We start from the raw sequence: 23,471 nt of genomic DNA, 5'->3' as shown, positions 1-23,471 counted from the left end.
CTGGGAATCTCTTATTGGAAATAAAAACACACATATACATATATCATCCAGCCTGGAGCCTTTGAGTTCTTCTTGAGATGTTTTGTATGAAATGTTTGAGATGTTGTTGAGATCTCCTGAGAATCTCCTCTCGCTCTCAGGTCCTCCAGGTCCTCCCGGCGGCGTGCGTGTGGATGAGGTGACGTCCAGCAGTGTGAGGGTGACGTGGAGTCACGGGACAGACAACCTGAGCCCTATCTCCAAATACAGCGTCCAGTACAGAGACGTGCGCGAGCAGCAGGACTGGAGAGACGCGTCCACCTGTCAGTACATCACCGCTCTTGAGATCAGTGTTCTCCATCAAACACTCGTATCTAAAGCAGTGCTTCTGTGTCTTCAGCTCCAGTCAATGTGGAGGGAAATGCAGAAATGGCCACCGTGATCAACCTGATGCCCTGGACGGAGTATGAGTTCAGAGTCACGGCCACCAACACGCTGGGAACCGGCCCGCCGAGCGACCCTTCACCCCGAATCACCACCAGAGAAGCCCGTGAGTCCCTTCTGTCCTCTCAGTAAACACCTTCAGTTCGTTTATCCCTCCCTCTGCATTCGGGTTCATTCTGAACAAGTGGTACATTCAAACGAATCTAATTAATTCCAGTAGAGTTAATCATTATCATCATGACCCGGGATGAAGAACATGTGGTCAGTTTCAGTCAATCCTCACTAGAACGGCTGCTGATAGTGATCTGATTAAACACTGAGAATTAAACCTCCTCCAGCAGAAACATAATTGCATAGCGACACCATAGTAACTGCAAATGCCTTAGCAACCGTGATCACGTCATCATGTATGTAGTGTTTGACTCGCTCTCTCTCTGTAGGGCCTGTCGTGGCTCCGTCTGACATCGGCGGAGGAGGCGGAGCCAGTCGGGAGCTCACCATCACATGGACGGTACCAGAGCTCACATTTATCACCATCTGTCTGAATAACAGCAAAACACTGTTTCTCTTGTCATTTAGACATCACCATCTCTCAGTCTTAGATAATGTCTCATTTGCATATTTAAATGGAAAGTATCTGAGTCATGTTCTGATCCGCAGCCGGTCCAGTCGCAGTACTACTACGGCAGTAACTTCGGCTACATCATCGCCTTCAAGCCTGAGAACGACTCCGAGTGGCTGCGAGTGACGGTCACCGACCCACAGGCCCGGAAGTACGTCCACAAAGACCCCAAAATCCCTCCGTCCACCAGGTTCGAGGTGAAGATGAAGGCCTTCAACAGTCAGGGCGAGGGTCCGTTCAGCCTCAGCGCCTTCATCTACTCGGCGCAGGACGGTGAGTGACGCTCCTGCAGACTGCCTCAGGTGACGCAGGTGAAGAAGCGTTCTGACGTGTGTGTGTGTGTGTGTCTCAGTGCCTGCGGACGCGCCCACCATCGCCGAGACCCGAGCGCTGTCGGCCACAGAAGCCGTGGTGACCTGGGTGCCGGTGGCGCTGCAGAGCGTGGAGGGTTACCAGGTACTGACCCGCCCGTCACACGACACTCCTTCACTGTTAAACTCCAGTTAAACTCCAGCGGGTGTTCTCCTTCAGGTCCGGTACTGGAGGGAGACGCTGGAGAACGAGGCGTCGGCGCAGCGGGTTCTGGTGCCGAGTCGAGAGAACCACACGCGTCTGGACAACATGAAGGCCGACTCGCATTACCTGATCGAGGTGCGGGCGTACAACGGCGCCGGGTACGGACCCGCCAGCCAGAGACACAGGATCCACACCAAGAAAGCCCGTGAGTCTGACAGAATCTGACGAAATACTCCAAATCATCATATTAGAATGATTTCTGAAGGATCATGTGACACTGAAGACTGGAGTAATGATGCTGAAAATTCAGCTTTGATCACAGGAATAAATTACACTTGACTATATATTCACATAGAAAACTGCTGATTTACACTGGAATAATATTTCACTGTTTTTACTGTATTTTTGATCAAATAAATGTAGCCTTGGTGAGCAGAAGAGACTCTTTCAGAAACATTAAAAATGTTACATTAAAAAGTTTCTCTATACGTAAGGAACAGAGTGCTTCATAAGGGGATCATATTCGGGATATTTAACATCAAAATGTTTGTAAACCTCTGATTTTAAGAGATAAACTGTAAATAACTAAAGTACGATCTTCAGATGGGTTTCTGGTCTGATTGTGTTCCTCAGCTCCGAGTCGGCCTCCTAAGATCACCGGCACAAAGATGCACTACAGCGGCACGTCCATCAACATCGCCTGGGAGAAGGTGCAGTCGCTGGCCAACGAGTCGACGGTGGCCGGATATAAGGTCAGAAAGAGACGATGCTCCGCTGACCTGCTGCTCTCGTGTGCTTCAGTTAAACATACATACACGTATCTCAAAGATTTGACAATAAATATGAGATGAAGAGTGAATATTCATGACCAGTCTTAAAAATCTTAAACATTGCATCATGCATCTTTCTGAAATAATAATGAACTTGTTCCTTTACACAATTACATCATCAGTTCTGAATAAAACATGTTTTTCCTCCATGTCCATTTAACAATATATAATGAAGTTCAACTGCAGTTTTGAGTGTAAATCAGGCAGGAACATTAAACATTAAACATTCCTGCATTTCACTGAAGTTTCTAGTCAGACGTTTTGACCTGCTGTCCTTCAGAATAATCATACTTGCTGTTTTAGGCGTTTAAGAAGCCATTGAGATATAATGTCAAATATCCATGTCTAACAATCATTTCAAAACTGTGATAATATTGACAGCCAACTCATCATTGCTCTGGTCTTTTCTTCTCTATTGTGTCGTATATCCGAGTGAAACGCTTCTCAAACAAGAACAAATGTAGGGCGGGGCTTGATTTTGTCTGTGGGGAATTGATTGGATGGTTGTGGTTTGCTATTGGTGGATCTCATGTGAGTGACAGGTTGCCCCGCCCTCATCATCAGAGAAGAGAAGAGATGCTGCAGGAGGAAGGAGAAGATATTCTGATTCAAGATTACCAGGAACATGAATTGTATTTCCTAACACGACTGTATTTCTGATATAAGCTGCTGCTTTGATTCACATTTAATCATAGTTGTGATTCTCTCAGCTCTTGACGTATCCCTGCTCTCCCTCAGGTCCTGTACCGGAAGGAGGGGCAGCCCAGCGGGACGCTCTACACCACAGAGAAGCAGTCCATCGATCTGCCCCTGATGAAGGACGATTACCTGGTGGAGGTGCGAGCACACAGCGAGGGTGGAGACGGGGCCGTCGCTCAAGTGCGCATCGCAGGTACAGCGTCCTGATTCAGTTCAGTTCAGTGTTGATTCAGTTCAGTGTTGTTTCAGTTCAGTTCAATTTTAATTCAGTTCAATGTTGATTCAGTTCAGTTCAGTGTTGATTCAGTTTAGTTCAATGTTGATTCAGTTCAGTTCAATGTTAAAGGTCCCGTTCTTCGTGATCCCATGTTTCAAACTTTAGTTAGTGTGTAATGTTGTTGTTAGAGTATAAATAAAATCTGTAAAATTTTAAAGCTCAAAGTTCAATGCCAAGCGAGATATTTTATTTAACAGAAGTCGCCTACATTGAACGGCCAGTTTGGACTACATCCCTCTACTTCCTTCTTTAATGACGTCACTAAAACAGTTTTTTAACTAACCTCCGCCCACAGGAATACACAAGAGTTGCGTTTGTAGAGTGTGTCTGTCGCCATGTCGTCGAAATGCTGTTATTTTCATCCCGCAGTCCAATCACCGGGTCAGATTCCGGCTCAAATTGATAGGGTAAAATTAAAGACATGTTTACAATAACACTGAGCGCGTGCATCTCCACGTTATGGTAAGAGGCGTGACCTTTCCGGGCAAGGTTCGCTAAGCTGCTGTCGAATCACAACACAGGAACCGCTGGCACAATCAGAACTCGTTACGTATTTCTGAAGGAGGGACTTCATAGAACAAGGAAGTCATCAGCCCGTTATGACGGTGGAAACAGCGGTATACAGATAAGTAAATTATGTGAAAAATACTGTGTTTTTTTACACGCGAAACATGAACATGTTATATTGCACACTATAAACGCAATCAAAGCTTCAAAAAACCACGAAAAACGGGACCTTTAATTCAGTTCAATGTTGATTCAGTTTAGTTCAATGTTGATTCAGTTTAGTTCAGTGTTGATTCAGTTTAGTTCAATGTTGATTCAGTTCAGTTCAGTGTTGATTCAGTTCAGTGTTGATTCAGTTCAGTGTTGTTTCAGTTCAGTTCAGTATTGGTTCAGTTCAATGTTGTTTCAGTTCAGTTCAATGTTGATTCAGTTCAGTGTTGATTCAGTTCAATGTTGATTCAGTTCAATGTTGATTCAGTTTAGTTCAATGTTGATTCAGTTCAGTGTTGATTCAGTTCAGTGTTGGTTAAGTTCAGTGTTGTTTCAGTTAAGTTCAATGTTGGTTCAGTTCAGTGTTGATTCAGTTCAGTTCAGTGTTGATTCAGTTCAGTTCAATGTTGATTCAGTTCAGTGTTGATTCAGTTCAATGTTGATTCAGTTCAATGTTGATTCAGTTTAGTTCAATGTTGATTCAGTTCAGTGTTGATTCAGTTCAGTGTTGATTCAGTTCAGTTCAGTGTTGGTTAAGTTCAGTGTTGTTTCAGTTAAGTTCAATGTTGGTTCAGTTCAGTGTTGATTCAGTTCAATGTTGATTCAGTTTAGTTCAGTGTTGATTCAGTTTAGTTCAATGTTGGTTCAGTTCAATGTTGATTCAGTTTAGTTCAGAGTTGATTCAGTTTAGTTCAGTGTTGATTCAGTTCAGTTCAGTGTTGATTTAGTTCAGTTCAATGTTAGTTCAGTTCAGTGTTAATTTAGTTCAGTTCAATGTTGATTCAGTTTAGTTCAGTGTTGATTCAGTTCAGTTCAATGTTGATTCAGTTCAGTTCAGTGTTGATTCAGTTTAGTTCAATGTTGATTCAGTTCAGTTCAGTGTTGATTCAGTTCAGTGTTGATTCAGTTCAGTGTTGATTTAGTTCAGTTCAATGTTGATTCAGTTTAGTTCAGTGTTGATTCAGTTCAGTTCAGTGTTGTTTCAGTTCAGTTCAGTATTGGTTCAGTTCAGTGTTGTTTCAGTTCAGTTCAATGTTGATTCAGTTCAGTGTTGATTCAGTTCAATGTTGATTCAGTTTAGTTCAATGTTGATTCAGTTCAGTTCAGTGTTGGTTAAGTTCAGTGTTGTTTCAGTTAAGTTCAATGTTGATTCAGTTCAGTTCAGTGTTGATTCAGTTCAATGTTGATTCAGTTTAGTTCAGTGTTGATTCAGTTTAGTTCAATGTTGATTCAGTTCAGTTCAGTGTTGATTCAGTTCAGTGTTGATTCAGTTCAGTGTTGTTTCAGTTCAGTTCAGTATTGGTTCAGTTCAATGTTGTTTCAGTTCAGTTCAATGTTGATTCAGTTCAGTGTTGATTCAGTTCAATGTTGATTCAGTTCAATGTTGATTCAGTTTTTTCAATGTTGATTCAGTTCAGTGTTGATTCAGTTCAGTGTTGGTTAAGTTCAGTGTTGTTTCAGTTAAGTTCAATGTTGGTTCAGTTCAGTGTTGATTCAGTTCAGTTCAGTGTTGATTCAGTTCAGTTCAATGTTGATTCAGTTCAATGTTGATTCAGTTCAATGTTGATTCAGTTCAATGTTGATTCAGTTTAGTTCAATGTTGATTCAGTTCAGTGTTGATTCAGTTCAGTGTTGATTCAGTTCAGTTCAGTGTTGGTTAAGTTCAGTGTTGTTTCAGTTAAGTTCAATGTTGGTTCAGTTCAGTGTTGATTCAGTTCAATGTTGATTCAGTTTAGTTCAGTGTTGATTCAGTTTAGTTCAATGTTGGTTCAGTTCAATGTTGATTCAGTTTAGTTCAGAGTTGATTCAGTTTAGTTCAGTGTTGATTCAGTTCAGTTCAGTGTTGATTTAGTTCAGTTCAATGTTAGTTCAGTTCAGTGTTAATTTAGTTCAGTTCAATGTTGATTCAGTTTAGTTCAGTGTTGATTCAGTTCAGTTCAATGTTGATTCAGTTCAGTTCAGTGTTGATTCAGTTTAGTTCAATGTTGATTCAGTTCAGTTCAGTGTTGATTCAGTTCAGTGTTGATTCAGTTCAGTGTTGATTCAGTTCAGTGTTGTTTCAGTTCAGTTCAGTATTGGTTCAGTTCAGTGTTGTTTCAGTTCAGTTCAATGTTGATTCAGTTCAATGTTGATTCAGTTCAGTGTTGATTCAGTTCAATGTTGATTCAGTTTAGTTCAATGTTGATTCAGTTCAGTTCAGTGTTGGTTAAGTTCAGTGTTGTTTCAGTTAAGTTCAATGTTGATTCAGTTCAGTTCAGTGTTGATTCAGTTCAATGTTGATTCAGTTTAGTTCAGTGTTGATTCAGTTTAGTTCAATGTTGGTTCAGTTCAATGTTGATTCAGTTTAGTTCAGAGTTGATTCAGTTTAGTTCAGTGTTGATTCAGTTCAGTTCAGTGTTGATTTAGTTCAGTTCAATGTTAGTTCAGTTCAGTGTTAATTTAGTTCAGTTCAATGTTGATTCAGTTTAGTTCAGTGTTGATTCAGTTCAGTTCAATGTTGATTCAGTTCAGTTCAGTGTTGATTCAGTTCAATGTTGATTCAGTTCAATGTTGATTAAGTTTAGTTCAGTGTAGATTCAGTTCAATGTTGATTCAGTTTAGTTCATAGTTGATTCAGTTTAGTTCAGTGTTGATTCAGTTCAGTTCAGTGTTGATTTAGTTCAGTTCAATGTTAGTTCAGTTCAGTGTTAATTTAGTTCAGTTCAATGTTGATTCAGTTCAGTTCAGTGTTGATTCAGTTAAGTTCAATGTTGATTCAGTTCAGTTCAGTGTTGATTCAGTTCAATGTTGATTCAGTTCAATGTTGATTAAGTTTAGTTCAGTGTAGATTCAGTTTAGTTCAATGTTGGTTCAGTTCAATGTTGATTCAGTTTAGTTCAGAGTTGATTCAGTTTAGTTCAGTGTTGATTCAGTTCAGTTCAGTGTTGATTTAGTTCAGTTCAGTGTTAATTTAGTTCAGTTCAATGTTGATTCGGTTCAGTTCAGTGTTGATTCAGTTAAGTTCAATGTTGATTCAGTTCAGTTCAGTGTTGATTCAGTTCAATGTTGATTCAGTTCAATGTTGATTAAGTTTAGTTCAGTGTAGATTCAGTTTAGTTCAATGTTGGTTCAGTTCAATGTTGATTCAGTTTAGTTCAGTGTTGATTCAGTTCAGTTCAGTGTTGATTTAGTTCAGTTCAATGTTAGTTCAGTTCAGTGTTAATTTAGTTCAGTTCAATGTTGATTCAGTTTAGTTCAGTGTTGATTCAGTTCAGTTCAATGTTGATTCAGTTCAGTTCAGTGTTGATTCAGTTCAGTATTGTTTCAGTTCAGTTCAATGTTGATTCAGTTCAGTGTTGATTCAGTTCAATGTTGATTCAGTTCAGTTCAGTGTTGATTCAGTTTAGTTCAGAGTTGATTCAGTTCAGTTCAGTGTTGATTTAGTTCAGTTCAATGTTGATTCAGTTCAGTTCAGTGTTAATTTAGTTCAGTTCAATGTTGATTCAGTTTAGTTCAGTGTTAATTCAGTTCAGTTCAATGTTGATTCAGTTCAGTTCAGTGTTGATTCAGTTTAGTTCAGAGTTGATTCAGTTTAGTTCAGTCTTGATTCAGTTCAGTTCAGTGTTGATTTAGTTCAGTTCAATGTTGATTCAGTTCAGTTCAGTGTTAATTTAGTTCAGTTCAGTGTTGATTCAGTTTAGTTCAGTGTTAATTCAGTTCAGTTCAATGTTGATTCAGTTCAGTTCAGTGTTGATTTAGTTCAGTTCAATGTTGATTCAGTTCAGTTCAGTGTTAATTTAGTTCAGTTCAGTGTTGATTCAGTTTAGTTCAATGTTGATTCAGTTCAGTTCAGTGTTGATTCAGTTTAGTTCAGTGTTGATTCAGTTCAGTTCAGTGTTGATTCAGTTCAGTTCAGTGTTGATTTAGTTCAGTTCAATGTTGATTTAGTTCAGTTCAGTGTTGATTCAGTTTAGTTCAGTGTTAATTCAGTTCAGTTCAATGTTGATTCAGTTCAGTTCAGTGTTGATTTAGTTCAGTTCAATGTTGATTCAGTTCAGTTCAGTGTTAATTTAGTTCAGTTCAGTGTTGATTCAGTTTAGTTCAGTGTTAATTCAGTTCAGTTCAATGTTGATTCAGTTCAGTTCAGTGTTGATTTAGTTCAGTTCAATGTTGATTCTGTTCAGTTCAGTGTTAATTTAGTTCAGTTCAGTGTTGATTCAGTTTAGTTCAGTGTTGATTCAGTTCAGTTCAATGTTGATTCAGTTTAGTTCAATGTTGGATGGACAATAATTTCCTTCAACTAAATCAGAAGAAGACTGATGTTATGTTGTTAGGCCCTTTACACCTTTTAAATAACATAAGTTCTACCCTAGGCCCCCTTCAAGATAACATTTGTGATAAAGTTAAAAATCTGGGAGTTACCCTTGACCCTGAGTTAAAATTTGATAAACAAATCAACTCTGTAGTTAGAGCCAGTTTTCTGCAGCTTAGGGGACTTCGCAAGCTGAAAAATATTCTGAGCTTTAGTGATTTGGAGACTGTTATTCATGCGTTTATTTCAACCAGGCTGGATTATTGCAATGCTCTTTATGCTGAAATAAATCAGTCCTCGCTTCCGCGATTACAACTAGTACAGAATGCTGCGGCTCGTTTTTTAACAGGGACAAAAAAGAGAGAACATATTACACCTGTGCTGTCGTCACTTCATTGGCTACCCGTTCGTTTCAGAGTTGATTTTAAGGTTTTGGTATTTGTATTTAAATCAATTCATGGTCTTGCCCCTTCTTATATTTCAGAACTTATCCATTCGTATTCCCCTGTGACAACGCTCAGATCTTCAACCCAGATGATATTAAATGTTCCAAAATCCCGACTTAAATCCAAAGGTGACAGAGCTTTCTCAGTTCACGGTCCTAAGCTCTGGATTTCCCTACCTGTGTCTAATAGACTTTCCCCTTCTCTTTCTACATTTAAATCTTCTCGCAAAACATACTTTTTTCTCAGGCATATGTGTAATAAATTTGATATAAAGTTTTTAGCCTTAATTATTGTTTTATATTGCATGATGTTCCTGTCTTAATTTTATTACTTTTGTTTGTTTTCTTTTGATATTTTATTATTAATGTTTAAATTGTATTGTATGAGGATGTTTTGTTTGGTATATTGTGCAGCACTTTGGTCAGCATTTATGCTGTTTTAAAGGGCTCTATAAATAAACTTGACTTTCACCTTGACTTGACCTTGGTTCAGTTCAGTGTTGATTCAGTTTAGTTCAGTGTTGATTCAGTTTAGTTCAGTGTTGATTCAGTTCAGTTCAATGTTGATTCAGTTCAATGAAGATTCAGTTTAGTTCAGTGTTGATTCAGTTTAGTTCAGTGTTGATTCAGTTTAGTTCAATGTTGGTTCAGTTCAATGTTGATTCAGTTTAGTTCAGTGTTGATTCAGTTCAGTTCAGTGTTATTTAGTTCAGTTCAATGTTGATTCAGTTCAATGTTGATTCAGTTCAGTTCAGTGTTGATTCAGTTCAATGTTGATTCAGTTTAGTTCAGTGCTGATTCAGTTTAGTTCAGTGTTGATTCAGTTTAGTTCAATGTTGGTTCAGTTTAATGTTGATTTAGTTCAGTTCAGTGTTGATTCAGTTCAGTTCAATGTTGATTCAGTTCAATGTTGATTCAGTTCAGTTCAGTGTTGATTCAGTTCAGTTCAACGTTGATTCAGTTCAGTGTTGATTCAGTTTAGTTCAGTGTTGATTCAGTTTAGTTCAGTGTTGATTCAGTTCAGTTCAATGTTGATTCAGTTCAATGTTGATTCAGTTCAATGTTGATTCAGTTTAGTTCAGTGTTGATTCAGTTTAGTTCAGTGTTGATTCAGTTCAGTTCAGTGTTAATTTAGTTCAGTTCAGTGTTGATTCAGTTTAGTTCAGTGTTAATTCAGTTCAGTTCAATGTTGATTCAGTTCAGTTCAGTGTTGATTCAGTTTAGTTCAGTGTTGATTCAGTTCAGTTCAGTGTTGATTTAGTTCAGTTCAATGTTGATTCAGTTCAGTTCAGTGTTAATTTAGTTCAGTTCAGTGTTGATTCAGTTTAGTTCAGTGTTAATTCAGTTCAGTTCAATGTTTATTCAGTTCAGTTCAGTGTTGATTTAGTTCAGTTCAATGTTGATTCAGTTCAGTTCAGTGTTAATTTAGTTCAGTTCAGTGTTGATTCAGTTTAGTTCAGTGTTAATTCAGTTCAGTTCAATGTTGATTCAGTTCAGTTCAGTGTTGATTTAGTTCAGTTCAATGTTGATTCTGTTCAGTTCAGTGTTAATTTAGTTCAGTTCAGTGTTGATTCAGTTTAGTTCAGTGTTAATTCAGTTCAGTTCAATGTTGATTCAGTTTAGTTCAATGTTGGATGGACAATAATTTCCTTCAACTAAATCAGAAGAAGACTGATGTTATGTTGTTAGGCCCTTTACACCTTTTAAATAACATAAGTTCTACCCTAGGCCCCCTTCAAGATAACATTTGTGATAAAGTTCAAAATCTGGGAGTTACCCTTGACCCTGAGTTAAAATTTGATAAACAAATCAACTCTGTAGTTAGAGCCAGTTTTCTGCAGCTTAGGGGACTTCGCAAGCTGAAAAATATTCTGAGCTTTAGTGATTTGGAGACTGTTATTCATGCGTTTATTTCAACCAGGCTGGATTATTGCAATGCTCTTTATGCTGAAATAAATCAGTCCTCGCTTCCGCGATTACAACTAGTACAGAATGCTGCGGCTCGTTTTTTAACAGGGACAAAAAAGAGAGAACATATTACACCTGTGCTGTCGTCACTTCATTGGCTACCCGTTCGTTTCAGAGTTGATTTTAAGGTTTTGGTATTTGTATTTAAATCAATTCATGGTCTTGCCCCTTCTTATATTTCAGAACTTATCCATTCGTATTCCCCTGTGACAACGCTCAGATCTTCAACCCAGATGATATTAAATGTTCCAAAATCCCGACTTAAATCCAAAGGTGACAGAGCTTTCTCAGTTCACGGTCCTAAGCTCTGGATTTCCCTACCTGTGTCTAATAGACTTTCCCCTTCTCTTTCTACATTTAAATCTTCTCGCAAAACATACTTTTTTCTCAGGCATATGTGTAATAAATTTGATATAAAGTTTTTAGCCTTAATTATTGTTTTATATTGCATGATGTTCCTGTCTTAATTTTATTACTTTTGTTTGTTTTCTTTTGATATTTTATTATTAATGTTTAAATTGTATTGTATGAGGATGTTTTGTTTGGTATATTGTGCAGCACTTTGGTCAGCATTTATGCTGTTTTAAAGGGCTCTATAAATAAACTTGACTTTCACCTTGACTTGACCTTGGTTCAGTTCAGTGTTGATTCAGTTTAGTTCAGTGTTGATTCAGTTCAGTTCAATGTTGATTCAGTTCAATGTTGATTCAGTTCAATGTTGATTCAGTTTAGTTCAGTGTTGATTCAGTTTAGTTCAATGTTGGTTCAGTTCAATGTTGATTCAGTTTAGTTCAGTGTTGATTCAGTTCAGTTCAGTGTTATTTAGTTCAGTTCAATGTTGATTCAGTTCAATGTTGATTCAGTTCAGTGTTGATTCAGTTCAGTTCAGTGTTATTTAGTTCAGTTCAATGTTGATTCAGTTCAATGTTGATTCAGTTCAGTGTTGATTCAGTTCAATGTTGATTCAGTTTAGTTCAGTGCTGATTCAGTTTAGTTCAGTGTTGATTCAGTTTAGTTCAATGTTGGTTCAGTTTAATGTTGATTTAGTTCAGTTCAGTGTTGATTCAGTTCAGTTCAATGTTGATTCAGTTCAATGTTGATTCAGTTCAGTTCAGTGTTGATTCAGTTCAGTTCAACGTTGATTCAGTTCAGTGTTGATTCAGTTTAGTTCAGTGTTGATTCAGTTTAGTTCAGTGTTGATTCAGTTCAGTTCAATGTTGATTCAGTTCAATGTTGATTCAGTTTAGTTCAGTGTTGATTCAGTTTAGTTCAGTGTTGATTCAGTTTAGTTCAGTGTTGATTCAGTTTAGTTCAATGTTGGTTCAGTTCAATGTTGATTCAGTTCAGTTCAGTGTTGATTCAGTTCAATGTTGATTCAGTTTAGTTCAGTGTTGATTCAGTTCAGTTCAATGTTGATTCAGTTCAGTTCAGTGTTGATTCAGTTTAGTTCAATGTTGATTCAGTTCAGTTCAGTGTTGATTCAGTTCAGTGTTGATTCAGTTCAGTTCAGTGTTGATTCAGTTCAGTGTTGATTCAGTTCAGTTCAACGTTGATTCAGTTCAGTGTTGATTCAGTTCAGTTCAGTGCTGATTCAGTTTAGTTCAATGTTGGTTCAGTTCAATGTTGATTCAGTTCAGTTCAGTGTTGATTCAGTTCAGTTCAATGTTGATTCAGTTCAATGTTGATTCAGTTTAGTTCAATGTTGGTTCAGTTTAATGTTGATTCAGTTTAGTTCAGTGTTGATTCAGTTCAGTTCAGTGTTATTTAGTTCAGTTCAATGTTGATTCAGTTCAATGTTGATTCAGTTTAGTTCAGTGTTGATTCAGTTCAGTTCAGTGTTGATTCAGTTCAGTTCAATGTTGATTCAGCTCAATGTTGATTCAGTTCAGTGTTGATTCAGTTCAGTTCAGTGCTGATTCAGTTTAGTTCAATGTTGGTTCAGTTCAATGTTGATTCAGTTCAGTTCAGTGTTGATTCAGTTCAGTTCAATGTTGATTCAGTTCAATGTTGATTCAGTTTAGTTCAGTGTTGATTCAGTTTAGTTCAATGTTGGTTCAGTTCAATGTTGATTCAGTTTAGTTTAGTGTTGATTCAGTTCAGTGTTGATTCAGTTCAGTGTTGATTCAGTTCAGTTCAGTGTTGATTCAGTTTAGTTCAGTGTTGATTCAGTTTAGTTCAATGTTGGTTCAGTTCAATGTTGATTCAGTTTAGTTCAGTGTTGATTCAGTTCAGTGTTGATTCAGTTCAGTTCAGTGTTGATTCAGTTCAGTTCAATGTTGATTCAGTTCAATGTTGATTCAGTTTAGTTCAGTGCTGATTCAGTTTAGTTCAATGTTGGTTCAGTTCAATGTTGATTCAGTTCAGTTCAATGTTGATTCAGTTCAGTTCAATGTTGATTCAGTTCAGTTCGATGTTGATTCAGTTTAGTTCAGTGCTAGTTCAGTTCAATGTTGATTCAGTTCAGTTCAATGTTGATTCAGTTCAGTTCAATGTTGATTCAGTTCAGTTCGATGTTGATTCAGTTTAGTTCAGTGCTAGTTCAGTGTTGATTCAGTTCAGTTCAGTGTTGATTCAGTTCAGTTCGATGTTGATTCAGTTCATGTGTGTGTGTGTGTTTTCTGATGATGTGTGTGTGTGTGTGTGCAGGTGCGGCAGGAGCTCTGGCGTCTCTCGGCCTCTTCTCGCTGCTCCTCGTGGCTCTGCTGAGTTTGATCCTCTGAATGTAGATTCATCCTGATTCAATGAAGCTGAACTCTCACGGATGAAACGCGCTCATATTCCTGAGTCCGTCCGGACTGAAGATTCAGGACAGAGCGTGTGTTCAATGTCAGTTCAATATGCCTTACAACATCTCATCTCTGATTGGTCCAGCGGGAGCTGCCACAGGAAGTGCTGCTGCGAGACTTCCTGTGAGGTTCAGCGGGGACGGATCAGCGTTTGAGCGTCTCATGTTTGTCTTCATGTCGTCGTCAGATCAGTGGCTTTCTCTTATTTCTGTGACGGATACAGTCAAAGCAAAGCAACAATTCATTCACTTTTACTGGTTTATTATATATGCAATAATTTATATAGATATTGGTCTATTCGATATTGTATCTGTTTTTATATTAGCATATCTCTAGATTTTTTAATTAGGACTATAATTTCTGCATTGGAGCGTCAGCGGCTGAATGAGACGGACGTTTGTGTTTGTTTTCAATCTAATGAAATATGATCAGCTGATGTAAACGAATGCGTGTGTGAATCAGATGAATATAATGATCATGTGATGATTTATAATTGATTCATTAGCACTGATTCCTGAGCACAAACGCTTGTTTTGACTGTATCGTTCTGTCGTTCGCAGGTGATTTGTGATGAATGTCATTGAACTGCGTTTTATTTTCATAATAATGTTTGTAACGGTCGCTAACTTTAATGAACATCAGTCTGTTTATATTCAAACAAAAACTGATTCATTCCAGTCCTGAATCATTCGCTCTGGAGCGTTTGCTGAAATATATGATTTGTGTTGGAGTCATCATCTGATGATAGAGTGTATTTTGTGTTCTGATCAGGAGAAACTCGTATCAGGATCAGAAGCGTCTTGTTTTTCATGAAGCAGTGGTTTCAAGTGTTTCTCCTGGTTGAAGTGCTTTTGCTCCTGATCTGCGTCTGCGTGAGAGAGTTTTGCCAAATGCATGGATGCCTTGAGCTTTAGCGGCCTGCAGTTACTCAGAGGCCAGATGCATGATGGGATTGAATGGACTGATCTTCATACTCATTGGTTCAGTTCAAGCACAGGTCAGACTCTTTAACTAGACTAACCTGTCAGTGATTACCTGCTTCATTCAATTAAACTTTATAGAGACCAAACAAACTCGTCTGCTGTGTTTCTCATTGAATCGATCTGTTCTTCTCAATCTCAGTCAGATTGAATAGATTTTTTTATAAACAACTTATCTTGTAACGTGTCTTTAATTTTTGTTGTATATGTAGTAGAATTTATAATGACAAATCTTTTAACTACTGGTTGGATTGTTAAAGAGGGGTCATCAGTAAGTATTTTCAAGGCTTCTCACTGTAATTCTATTAAATTTTATGCACTATACTTTGAGATTCCTGCAACCACTGATTTTCATAATTTCTACAAGTCTAAAAGGTATTCACCCAATGCAAACCAGCACATTTGGCATGACCAATCCACCTAACCAGAGCAAACCCACACTGACACTGAGAACATGCAAACTCCACACAGAAAGGACTCTTGGCTTAGCCAGGATAAATGATACACTTTGTCTCACAAAAAGTAACAATTCAACATTAACCCATGAATGGATTGGTATGGTTAAAAGGTACAAATTATAATCCTTTAGTCAATACTGTGGTCTGTTCACCAAATCAACGAGAAGATGATGCTGGGGAAAAGAATCAGAATGAACTTTATTGCCAAGTATGTTTACACACACAAGGAATTTGTCTTGGTGACAGAAGAAGCTTCCAGTGCAGAAGAAAGTACAGACATACTGTAATTCTATTAGATTTATAAGATTATCATTCACGTCGGCACTAATGATGTCCGAATCATTAAATTCAGAATAGATCACTAAAATTAACATTAAAGAGGTGTGTGAACTCGCAAGTATGATGTCAGACACTGTAATTTGCTCTGGCCCTCTTCCTGTTGAGTGATGAGATACTTAGCAGACTCAATCATCACTCAATGGCTGGCTGTCTAAGTGGTGTCCACAGAATAATATAGGGTTCATAAGCTATGCATTTTGGGATATCGCATAAAAAAATGCTGGATATAAACAAGATGCACATAAATTCTAAAAATGCGTATAAAAAACATATGCGCTCAAATGAGTGGGATACATTTTTTATGCGACACAAAAACATGCTTGTAAACTACGATCTGTCTATCTATCTGTCTATCTGTCAATCTGTCTATCTATCTGTCTATCTGTCTGTCTGGATTGGTTTGATAATGGTATAATTTTTGTTCAGCACCTATGCTAGTTTATGTTAAATGTATTTCATCAAGCATCAGAGAGCAGGGGTCCAGTCCAGGTTCCCGTGTATTTGATTGTATTTCACAATGTCAGTGTAGTTTCATCGGGTCCATGTTTTGACGTCATGCTTTCTGCTCACTTCCTACTCTTCCTATTATATTTCCCACTCGAGTGCACGGAAGTGAATGCGTTTCGTAAAATTCGGTCTCTGAATTTCATTAAATTTTAAAGTTGAATATCCAGACCAGTGAAATCAAAAACGCGCAACTTAAAATCGCTCTGATGAAGTAGGTTATTGTTATTTTCTGAGTTTCACTTTTCTCTCTTTAGTGTTTAGTGACGTCTGATGCGTTGGACTGATTTACTGTATGGTTGGTCTGACATTCGTCTTCTCAGAAGTCATTCTGTGACTGTAAACTTCTTTTGTTGACAGAACAAGAGGATGATGGCAAATACTTCACTCAAAGGTGAGTGCTGAAAACACATTTGTTACAGTTACTACTGCGACACAGCATACAGTCAAATTTTTTTCCCCTTTTCCCTTAAAAATTGCTAAATTTCATAATAATTACAAAGAAACGGAAAGTAACATTGCAAAACATACTCAATGTTTAATCTTACAAATCTTTTGAGATCTGTGCTGTAATTGCGATGGATCAGTAGTCCACTGTCATTTCCTGCTGCTCCAAACAGAAAGTGCTTTCAGATAATCATGACTGGCGAGATTTTCTTGCACAAAGATGACAGTTTTTAACTCTCCTTGTTTGTTTAATATAACACTAATTTCTCATAAGTAGTAACATTAAAATTATGCACTTGGCTGTGGGGGTTATTTTTTGTTGTTGTTTGTTTGTTTGTTTTTTTGCCATCTGGTGGAAAAAAGAACAATAACATAAATATCATGTCAAAATCATGTCATGAAAACGATGGCCAGCAGATGGCTGATGTGTTCTCTGCAGCTACTGTGAAAGAATTCTAGATTTGTGAAAGAAAATATACATTTGGATATTTTAGACATTATTCTACTGTTATTTGTCAAAGATTAGTACTTGTTTTTATCCCTCTGAAGTGCAAGTTCAGTGTGTGTGTGTGTGTGTGTGTGTGTGTGTGTGTGTAAGTGGTTTTGAAATCGGTCGAAAATGACCGAACCACTTGGGAGGGTTAAACTACTAGAGTCATTTTGATCAAATCTGAATCAGAACAAAAAGACGTCACCATTCATCTGCCAAAACAGGCGTTTGCATTACATCGTGTGTCTGTAAAGATTTTAGCTTTGTTTTCTCTTCTTTTAGATCATCTTAAGGTGAAATTGCTCATTAGTATTAATGCCCGTTTGAACTAAGCGCTCCATCTTGGAGGTTCAATTGTATCTGTTTCCATTTGAAACTGTCTGTTTCTTTCCATGAAGGAGAATCCAGCTCCCTGATGCCAATGAGGATTGTTCTGCTGGGATTTCAGAATGCAGGGAAAAGTTCAGCAGGAAACACAATCCTAGACAGACGGGACTTTGAGTCGAAGAGAAGTCTGGAGTGTGTGGTCAGACAGGGACAGGTGAACGGCAGGCCGCTGACTGTGGTTGAAGCTCCAGGCTGGTCAGTTGGACAGACAGACGACAGTACTGAGTTACTCAAACGGGAGATTGTGATCAGCCCAGGTCTGTGCCCTCCAGGTCCACACGCTTTCCTTATAGTCGTACCTGTAAACATCTCGTTCACCGAGGCTCACAGGACATCAGCGGCGGAGCATCTTGAGCTGCTCGGTACGAGGGTCTGGCCTCATGTTATGGTGTTATTCATTGATGGAGGACACCTGGGAAACAGATCCATAGAGATGCACATTGAGTGTGAGGGCGGCGCCCTCCAGTGGCTGCTGGAGAAATGCGGCAACAGATATCATGTTCTCAACAGCAAGCGGACCCGTGACGGCACTCAGGTCACAGACCTGCTGGACAAGATCGAGGAGATGGTGGCTGGAAATGATGAACACCACTATTACATAGACCTCAATACTGAAGAAGCAGAGAAGCAGAAAAAGGAGGCAAGGGAGAGAGCGAGACAGAGAGAGATAAAAGCCCAGAAGAAGAGAGTAAAAATCAGAGAACAGATGGGTGAGTTTACCAAGAAAGAAGTCAAATGACTTTTACTATAACCATGTTTTTGTCTACAGTCATTGCCCATTTGTGTAGATAAAGTCTAATCAGCTTTATTTCTACAGCGCTTTATACAGTACAGATTGTTCCAAAACAGCTTCACAGTGACAAACAGGAAAATAACAGAATCAGTAATGCAAACTTCATCAGATTTGAGACTAATTCAGCCTTACAGAATGGTGTAGAACCAGTACCGTAGGATCAGTAATATTTAATGGTGTCCCCAACTAAAGCCATGCTCAGACTACAGGAGTTTTTAAATCTTAACCAATTGTGAAATCTGGTTGCATCACATCATTACCAGATAACCCCCCCAACAAAAAGAAAAATCTCAGGAGCATAAATTGGGCATAAATGGGCCTGAAACTCCTGCAGTCTGAGCCTGGCTGAGCAGAGGCGACAGTGACCAGGAACCCAAACTCCATCAGGTGACAGAATGGAAGAAAAACCTTGGGAGAAACCAGAGTCTGGTATTAAAATTAATATTTTAAGTGGGTGCTTTCATAAAAACATAATTTGCTTTATTAGTTATGTTTGTATATCATGTAAATGGATCGTTCCTATGTATGTCTGCATTACTTTCTTCTGCGCTGGGATCTCCTGTCACCAATTCATTGTGTGTGTAAACATACAAACATCATTCTGATTTTGTGTCTGGACTCAGGTCACACACAGAAGCTGTCCGAGATCAGGCTGGTGCTGATGGAGCACGGAGCACCTGGAAACAGTTCTGCAGGAAACTTCATCCTGGGCAAGAAGGAGTTTGAGTCCAGAAGAAGTGCAGAGTGTGTGAAGAGGCAGGGAGAGGCGGCAGGCAGAAAGATCACTCTGGTCGAAGTCCCCGACTGGTGCAAGAACAGAGAAATCACAGAGAGCTGCCAGTTACTTCAGCAGGAGATCGTCCTCAGCACGTCTCTGTGTGCTCCAGGACCCCACGCTATATTACTGAGCGTACGCACAGACGTGGCCTTCAGAGAAGCCGACAGGAGCGTGATCGAGGGACATGTAGAGCTACTCGGAGAGAGAGTCTGGAGGCACATCATTGTGCTGTTCACCTCTGAGAACTACCTAGAGGACACACCCATAGAGATGCACATTGAGAGCGAAGGTGGCGCCCTCTGCTGGCTGCTGGAGAAATGCGGCCACAGATACCATGTTCTCAACACTGAGAGAAGACATGCTGGCGTTCAAGTCCAAGATCTCCTGGACAAGGTGGAAGAGATGGTGGCCGAAAACAGCTCCTGCCATTACGAGATGGACAGAGAGATTTTAAAAGATACAGAAGACAGGAAAAGGAAAGCAAACGAGAGAGCTCACCAGAGGCAGCAAAATGTGCAAAAACAGAGAGTATATGTCAGGTCTCAAATTGGTAAGCCCATTTATGTTCAAAATACAATCTTTATTGACCTTTGGATTCAGTGTGATTTCCTGAAAATCAAACAAAAATCAGGTGAAAACAGCAAACAAATAGATCTCATGGATTACAAAAAAATTGTATTTTTATAACTGTATTTGACAATAATGTTTTCCACAAACTGTTAATTTTAGAATCAGTATTTAAAACCGACAACATTTTAAAATGTTTAAGAGAAGAAGTGTGGAAAAGCAATAATTCTGTGTGCTTTCCTGAAGCTCAAACAGTCAGCACTGTACTCGCAACGCTATGATCATGGGTTTGATTCCCAGAAAACTGATAAAAAAGTACAGCATCAACGCAGTGTAAATGTCTTTCATCTGAAAATCATCTGCTTTTGGACCATGTGCATATAATAATTCATAATGAAAGCCCTTTGGTCATCTGTGGTCTTCTAAAACAGCTTGTTTTTCTCATTGACAGGAGTACTAAGGCTGGTGCTGATGGGCCACAGAACAGCTGGGAAGAGTTCAGCCGGGAACACTATCCTGGGACGAGAGGCGTTCGAGCTAAAGACTACCGTTCAGGCTGAGATTAAACAGGGAACGGTGGCCGGCAGAGAAGTTACTGTGGTCGAGTCGCCCTGCTGGAGTGATCCAAATGTGCAGAATACTGCAAAAATGTACCAGTTAGTCTGTTTTTGTGTCACCCGGGGCCACGCGCTCTTCTCCTAGTCATCCGCGTCGACACGAAATACAGCGAGATGAACAACAGAGTGCTGGAGGAACATCTCGATCTTCTCAGCCAGAGAGTGTGGAAACACACTATAGTCCTGTTCACTCATGAAGACTGGCTGGGACAGACGCCCATAGAGATGCACATCGAGAGCGAAGGCGGCGCCCTCCACAGGCTGCTGGAGAAATGTGGAAACAGATATCATGTTCTCAACACCAAAGTTAAGAATGATGGCATGCAGGTCGTGCAGTTGTGTGAAAAGATCGAGGAGATGGCGGCAGAAAATAAGCACTGTTATTACCAACTAGACCAAAAGATCTTAGATGCTGCGAAGGAGAGAAGGCGAGCGGAGGAGAGAGCAAAGGAGCGAGAATTAAGAGCACAGAGACCGAGAGAAGAAAACTGAGCAAAGATATGTGAGTATATTGTTTGTTTTTCCACATGAGCACATCTCTGTGAATGCAGGGTTTAAAGCTCGTTCACATCTGTGACGATAACTATATTAATATCCGTTCCTCAGTTATGGCTGTGCCGTGGACTCTGCTAATCTTTTAGATTTTCAGTTTTATTGTTATGTTTGTTGTGAACAGGCTTTTATTAGTGCAAATACATGCATGACAGAAGCTTGCAGTATTTACAGCTCTACCTGTTTTCCCATAGAGAGATCTGAAATCAGCAGCATGGGAGCAGAAGCTGTCCAAAGGCCGCATGTACCTTTCTGGTAAAATGTTGATATTGTGAAGATGCATCTTTTCCCATCGTCAATAATGACATCCAGTTACATTAGGTTCTGTGTTTAGTGTGCAGGACGGAGGCAGACTGTCACCTACGTTGAGTTACCTGTCAATGAAGAGTGATGCTTCAATGCCACCTCCACCGAACTTCAGCTCTGACCACCACAGGTGCATTACATTTAATATCAGATATCATTTGTTGAAGTATTTTTCATTGTATATGTTAAATTCAGCAGTATATGGGTCATGTGCAGTGGTGTATCTGTGACATGAACATTGGCTAATGAGTTGTCCTGAATGCTTTGACTTACAGATCATCGTGTGCATCATCCGTTTGCAGCGACGTGTCAGACGGACAGATTCCACACCACTGGTGCAGTAAACATCTGCTTTCTTAACATGAAGAGTTTTAATGCATGCTTGTTATTGTTGTTCCTCCAGTCGTTTACTATAGTGGCTAATGAATCTGAACTCTCACATTCAACGAAAACTTCTGTGTTGCATAATACGGTAGATACTAAATGAGTCCTGTTGTTATTCAAAACATGAATCATTCAATATTTGTCCCCTGACAATTCATAGCTAGACTAGTTGCTTTTCAAGTTTTCTCTTCAACTATAGTTATATATACAGTTTACTGTACGTACATGCATGACAAATTCAGTGTGACACATGTCTGACTCTCACCTGTTCTTTCACAGTGAGGATCTGACACCAGACTTCATGAGGTATCCCGTGAGCAAAGAGCAGCAGAGAGATCCCGTGTGCCGTTCCTGTGGACACAGCTGTTCCTGGAAGTGTGCGTCGGTCCCGTCCGCTTCTGAAGAGACAACACACAAACTCCAGCTCTGGAACCAGTACAATCTGGATTACAGTAACACTAAAGATGACATTAAAACTCGTGCAGTTCTGCCAGATCTGTGATGTGTACAGCCCAGCAAAGACACAAACTAAACGAGGAAACGCCTGTTTAAGTTTTGATTGGGAAAAAATGTTACTATTTCAAAATCTCATGTATCTCATGACTCATGTATACATTTGCAATGTTGAACTGATTTCTGAAAATAGCAGCCTGTTGTACTCAATGACTGATGGCAGCGGTGCCCAATGCTGTTCCTGGAGATCTTCCTGTAGAGTTCATCTCCATCCCTGATCAAACACTGCTGTCTGTCTCAAGTGATCCTGGAGATCTTCATCAGCTGCTTCAGGTGTGTTTGACAGGTAGATCTCCAGGAACAGGATTCACACACAACTGAAATGATGTAATACATAATGAAAACTAAATTTCTCTGTTAATATCCATTTATTAATCATCTCGTTCTTGAGCGTTTGCTGAAATATATGATTTGTGTTGGAGTCATCATCTGATGATAGAGTGTATTTTGTGTTCTGATCAGGAGAAACGCTGCGGTTTCACTCGTATCAGGATCAGAAGCGTCTTGTTTTTAATAAAGCAGTGGTTTCAAGTGTTTCTCCTGGTTTAAAGCAGCACTAAGTGCTTATGCTTCGATAAAACAAAAGTGTATAATTGTAAATGAAGACATAGCAGTAATTATTACAGTGAAAGCTTAAGGAAAGTTCCATTTGAAATAGCCAGTTTCTTTCCATGAAGAAGAATCCAGCTCTGAATGAGGATTGTTCTGCTGGATTTTGAATTTACTCTTTAATTGTTTTTCCTGTGTCCGTGTTTCTCTGTGATCGGCGACACACGTCTGAGTTTGATCCTCAGTGTCCATCAACAGCGTTTGTTTGTTTCACTGCTTTATTCATCTGCAGAAGTCACACAAGTTTGAACAATCAGGGTTTTTCTGATAGTCATGAACACAGTAAATAACAGTAAAATTGTACAAGAACAAATTAAATTCAATTTGGTGAACATTTAAGCAGACGTGTATACAGAAGACATTTAAACAAAACACTTAAATCTTCATGAATGACACTGTCCATAAAACATGTTTAATGAAATCTGCATAAATGTGTGTGTGTGTGTGTGTCTTGACTTGATTTGACGTGACAACAGTGCTTTGATCTGCCTGCATCGACACTATTCTTGAAGAGCTGCTGTGCAGCCAGAATTATGTACCAGTTATCAATGTAAAGCTGCTTTGACACAATCTGCATTGTAAAAAGCGCTATATAAATAAAGGTGACTTGACTTGTGTGTGTGTGTGTGTGTGTGTGTGTGTGTGTGTGTGTGTGTGTGTGTGTGTGTGTGTGTGTGTATGTGTGTGTGTATGTGTTGTAGAGGCAAACTAATTCCTTAGCATTTACTTCTGTTTTTTCCTTTATTTGTGTATACAGTCTGTTTTTGTGCAAATTCACTGGCAGACTCTGGAAAGAAGTTACAACAACGTGTTATTGTGTTTGTGAAAACAGCTGCACATCCTTGATCTTTTTGTAGAAACTAGACTGATACTGTAGGAACAGAAGTGAAAGATTTAAACACTTTGAGCACTTTCCCTTATCCTGATATGATAATGTGTACATGTGCCTGTATATAAGACAATCGGTCACACTTTATTTTGTGTCTTTGTTTTGTGAAGAGGCTTTACATTAGGATCAAGTTAGCAGGTTAATGTGTGTAAGATCAGTGTAACTGAGAACACAAACGAGAAACATGGTTAACTGATCATCTGAACACTTTACTGAACAACAGATTCACACTTTCATTGACTGAAACTAATTCTGCATGAATCAGGACCTGAGATCTGACTGGT

The 23,471-nt window shown here is 39.0% G+C and overlaps 2 protein-coding genes across 9 annotated transcripts in view; both read left to right on the top strand.

Moving 5' to 3' along the window:
* Positions 1 to 14,634, top strand: part of cntn1a (contactin 1a) — a 38,891-nt gene extending 24,257 nt beyond the window's left edge. For 6 of the 7 annotated variants that reach the window (XM_067379042.1, XM_067379043.1, XM_067379045.1 and 3 more), the window contains 11 exons: positions 141 to 302; positions 380 to 529; positions 864 to 934; positions 1,084 to 1,318; positions 1,398 to 1,501; positions 1,577 to 1,766; positions 2,195 to 2,313; positions 3,130 to 3,283; positions 8,860 to 8,949; positions 10,972 to 11,061; positions 13,435 to 14,634. In XM_067379042.1, the coding sequence (XP_067235143.1) occupies positions 141 to 302; positions 380 to 529; positions 864 to 934; positions 1,084 to 1,318; positions 1,398 to 1,501; positions 1,577 to 1,766; positions 2,195 to 2,313; positions 3,130 to 3,283; positions 8,860 to 8,949; positions 10,972 to 11,061; positions 13,435 to 13,508 (1,439 nt within the window). In that variant the 3' untranslated portion in view covers positions 13,509 to 14,634. The remainder of the gene's footprint in view (positions 1 to 140; positions 303 to 379; positions 530 to 863; positions 935 to 1,083; positions 1,319 to 1,397; positions 1,502 to 1,576; positions 1,767 to 2,194; positions 2,314 to 3,129; positions 3,284 to 8,859; positions 8,950 to 10,971; positions 11,062 to 13,434) is intronic. The other variant, XM_067379048.1, reaches the window with a different exon arrangement.
* Positions 14,635 to 15,940: 1,306 nt separating this feature from the next.
* Positions 15,941 to 22,909, top strand: LOC137014510 (GTPase IMAP family member 8-like). 2 transcript variants are annotated; one of them, XM_067378864.1, is made up of 9 exons: positions 15,941 to 16,069; positions 16,216 to 16,249; positions 17,191 to 17,889; positions 18,596 to 19,300; positions 19,769 to 20,436; positions 20,681 to 20,741; positions 20,821 to 20,922; positions 21,068 to 21,127; positions 21,456 to 22,909. In XM_067378864.1, exons 2-5 carry the CDS (start codon positions 16,225 to 16,227, stop codon positions 20,017 to 20,019), a joined length of 1,680 nt encoding a protein of 559 aa, XP_067234965.1. In that variant the 5' UTR covers positions 15,941 to 16,069; positions 16,216 to 16,224; the 3' UTR covers positions 20,020 to 20,436; positions 20,681 to 20,741; positions 20,821 to 20,922; positions 21,068 to 21,127; positions 21,456 to 22,909. The 2 variants fall into 2 exon arrangements, with proteins under 2 accessions (XP_067234965.1, XP_067234964.1); XM_067378863.1 differs by having other exon boundaries at positions 15,955 to 16,249.
* The last annotated feature ends 562 nt before the right edge of the window (positions 22,910 to 23,471 follow it).

This window comes from Chanodichthys erythropterus, chromosome 24 (assembly GCF_024489055.1).
Source record: "Chanodichthys erythropterus isolate Z2021 chromosome 24, ASM2448905v1, whole genome shotgun sequence".
Classification (NCBI taxonomy): domain Eukaryota; kingdom Metazoa; phylum Chordata; class Actinopteri; order Cypriniformes; family Xenocyprididae; genus Chanodichthys; species Chanodichthys erythropterus.
The sequence above is the reverse complement of the archived record's forward strand: the minus strand, read 5'-3'. Positions and strand labels throughout refer to the sequence as shown.

What these genes read in the sequence shown, in the direction of transcription:
- LOC137014510 (XM_067378864.1), top strand. Translation starts at nt 16,225, where the DNA reads ATGATGGCAAATACTTCACTCAAAG. An exon ending in GGCAAATACTTCACTCAAAG is followed by an intron (nt 16,250 to 17,190) that starts GTGAGTGCTGAA and finishes CTTTCCATGAAG; the next exon opens with GAGAATCCAGCTCCCTGATG. An exon ending in AAAAATCAGAGAACAGATGG is followed by an intron (nt 17,890 to 18,595) that starts GTGAGTTTACCA and finishes GTCTGGACTCAG; the next exon opens with GTCACACACAGAAGCTGTCC.